The sequence below is a fragment of the Grammomys surdaster genome, unplaced genomic scaffold (genome assembly GCF_004785775.1).
Source record: "Grammomys surdaster isolate TR1022 unplaced genomic scaffold, NIH_TR_1.0 372, whole genome shotgun sequence".
Classification (NCBI taxonomy): Eukaryota; Metazoa; Chordata; class Mammalia; order Rodentia; family Muridae; genus Grammomys; species Grammomys surdaster.
Window position 1 is genome coordinate 10,791,259 of NW_021604791.1, and position 1,930 is coordinate 10,793,188.

At 34.5% G+C, this 1,930-nt stretch overlaps 1 protein-coding gene across 2 annotated transcripts in view; it reads right to left on the minus strand.

The window, feature by feature from the left end:
- Gabrb1 (gamma-aminobutyric acid type A receptor beta1 subunit) overlaps window positions 1–1,930 on the minus strand; it is a 394,680-nt gene that overhangs the window by 20,371 nt on the left and 372,379 nt on the right. For both annotated transcript variants that reach the window (XM_028780796.1, XM_028780797.1), the window contains exon 6: window positions 119–256. In XM_028780796.1, the coding sequence (XP_028636629.1) occupies window positions 119–256 (138 nt within the window). The remainder of the gene's footprint in view (window positions 1–118; window positions 257–1,930) is intronic.

Sequence of the window (1,930 nt, forward strand, 5' to 3'; positions counted from 1 at the left end):
AGAGAGAGAGAGAGAGAGAGAGAGAGAGAGAGAGAGAGAGAGAGAGATATCATTATTTGATTAGAATCACCATCTTCCTTTCATAATGCATGGATTATTAGGGAGGAAACTTCTTCACCTGTTGTGAACTCCACCTTCTTGGACACCATCTTGTAGTCAACAATTGAAAATTGGGGAAGCTCAATTTTATTGACCCCAGTTACTGCTCCCTCTCCTCCGTTCCAGTAAAATTCGATGTCATCAGTGGTATAGCCATCTGAAGTGAAGAAGCACAGCCTAGTCATAAAGAGCACAGTTGGTCTAGAGATGCATTCTGAAGACAGTTGTCCAGCCAGAGGAAAGATCCATAGCACATTAGGACAAAAAAAATCATTTTGAACCTAAATAGCATATAGATCTTATATGAAGTGCCATTTCTAATGGGTTAGGAGTGTTTACATTGAGGAAAGAGATGCATCTGGCTTCAGTGAACATAACTCCCAAGTCCTTTACTACTTTGAATTACCACAACAAAATTGTTTTTATTGTATCTACAGATGGATGCTTTTTTGTTAAAGCAAGGGGTGGCTGCATTTCAGGGCTCTGGAAATGGGTTTGGATTATGCTTTTATCTAACAAAACCAGAATCAAATGATAAGCACAGTTATTAAAAGGAGAGCCCTAGGGATAATGAATTGGAATATAGCAAAAGATCAAATCTTAATAAATGATCAAGGCATTGAAAAAATAAACACGTTTAATTTAGAAAAGTAACCAGGCTTAAGTCATTCTATTATAGCTACTGCTATTATAGATAAGATACTGGTAAAATCTTAGGAATTATATACATTCTTGGTTATACTAGTGCTTTATGAATTATTGATCTCTTTGGATTTATAAGGGTGGACTTTGATGTCAGTGGAACCCAGAGAAGACTGAAGACAGTTGAAGCTGTGCCCCTAGCTTTGGCAGGGAAGGTCTTATATCCAGGGCCTGTTCTTTTCCTTCTTGTCTGCCCCCATTTGCCACTGGCTTAGCTCAGTCATGGTGGTGTGTAAGAGTAAATTGTATAACAAGAATAATGCTTGGATACGTTTCAAAATTCTAAAAAATAATTCGGCTCACTTAAAATTCATTTTTAAACCAGTTAGACACATAGCTGATGTTTCCATTTTCTTTTTATACTAACCTCAAATTAAGAAAAGTTACTGACACTGGTTTCAAAGGTAACCTTGTGAACACTTTACAGTTTGCATTATGCTGATCTACTTTTGATGAAAGCAGTGGCATCTTTCCAAGATATTTTTTTTAAAAGTTTAAGATTTGGGAGCTGAAGTTAAGTGTCAAAGAACTGCACCAGTTTACCAGTTCAAGAATGTGATAAGTTTTAGTCTTTCTCTTAGTCCCTTTTGGCATAAGTATGTATGAGAAATAGCTGTTTCAATTTTACATCTTAAAATAATGAAAATTCCTCTTCAAAAAACTTTTTAAAGTTCTGATTCTGAACAATAGCTGCTTCATTTTTCATATCCCTAGTTTATCACAACATATAATAATATACTAAATTCCTCATGAAGCCATTACCCATTAACAAAAACTTTCCCTTTCTTCAAAAGAGTAATATCCATATGAAATAATTCATATACAATTTATTTACTGTTACATGTAAATATTGTTTCTGAGAAGCTATGTGGTCCTCTTTACCTATTGGGTTTAACATCATCTACCTGGGAGAAACTAATATGTTGGGGATTTATGTTAAACTTGAACACAAATGTGTGATTCTAATGCTTGACATTGTTTTGAATACCTAACAGGAATCCATGAACAGCTCTACAGAAGATACATACATAGAAGACTGATGGATAAATGTGTGTGTGTATCTCCATATATTTCCATATATTTCTATCTATCTATCTATCTATCTATCTATCTATCTATCTATCTATCT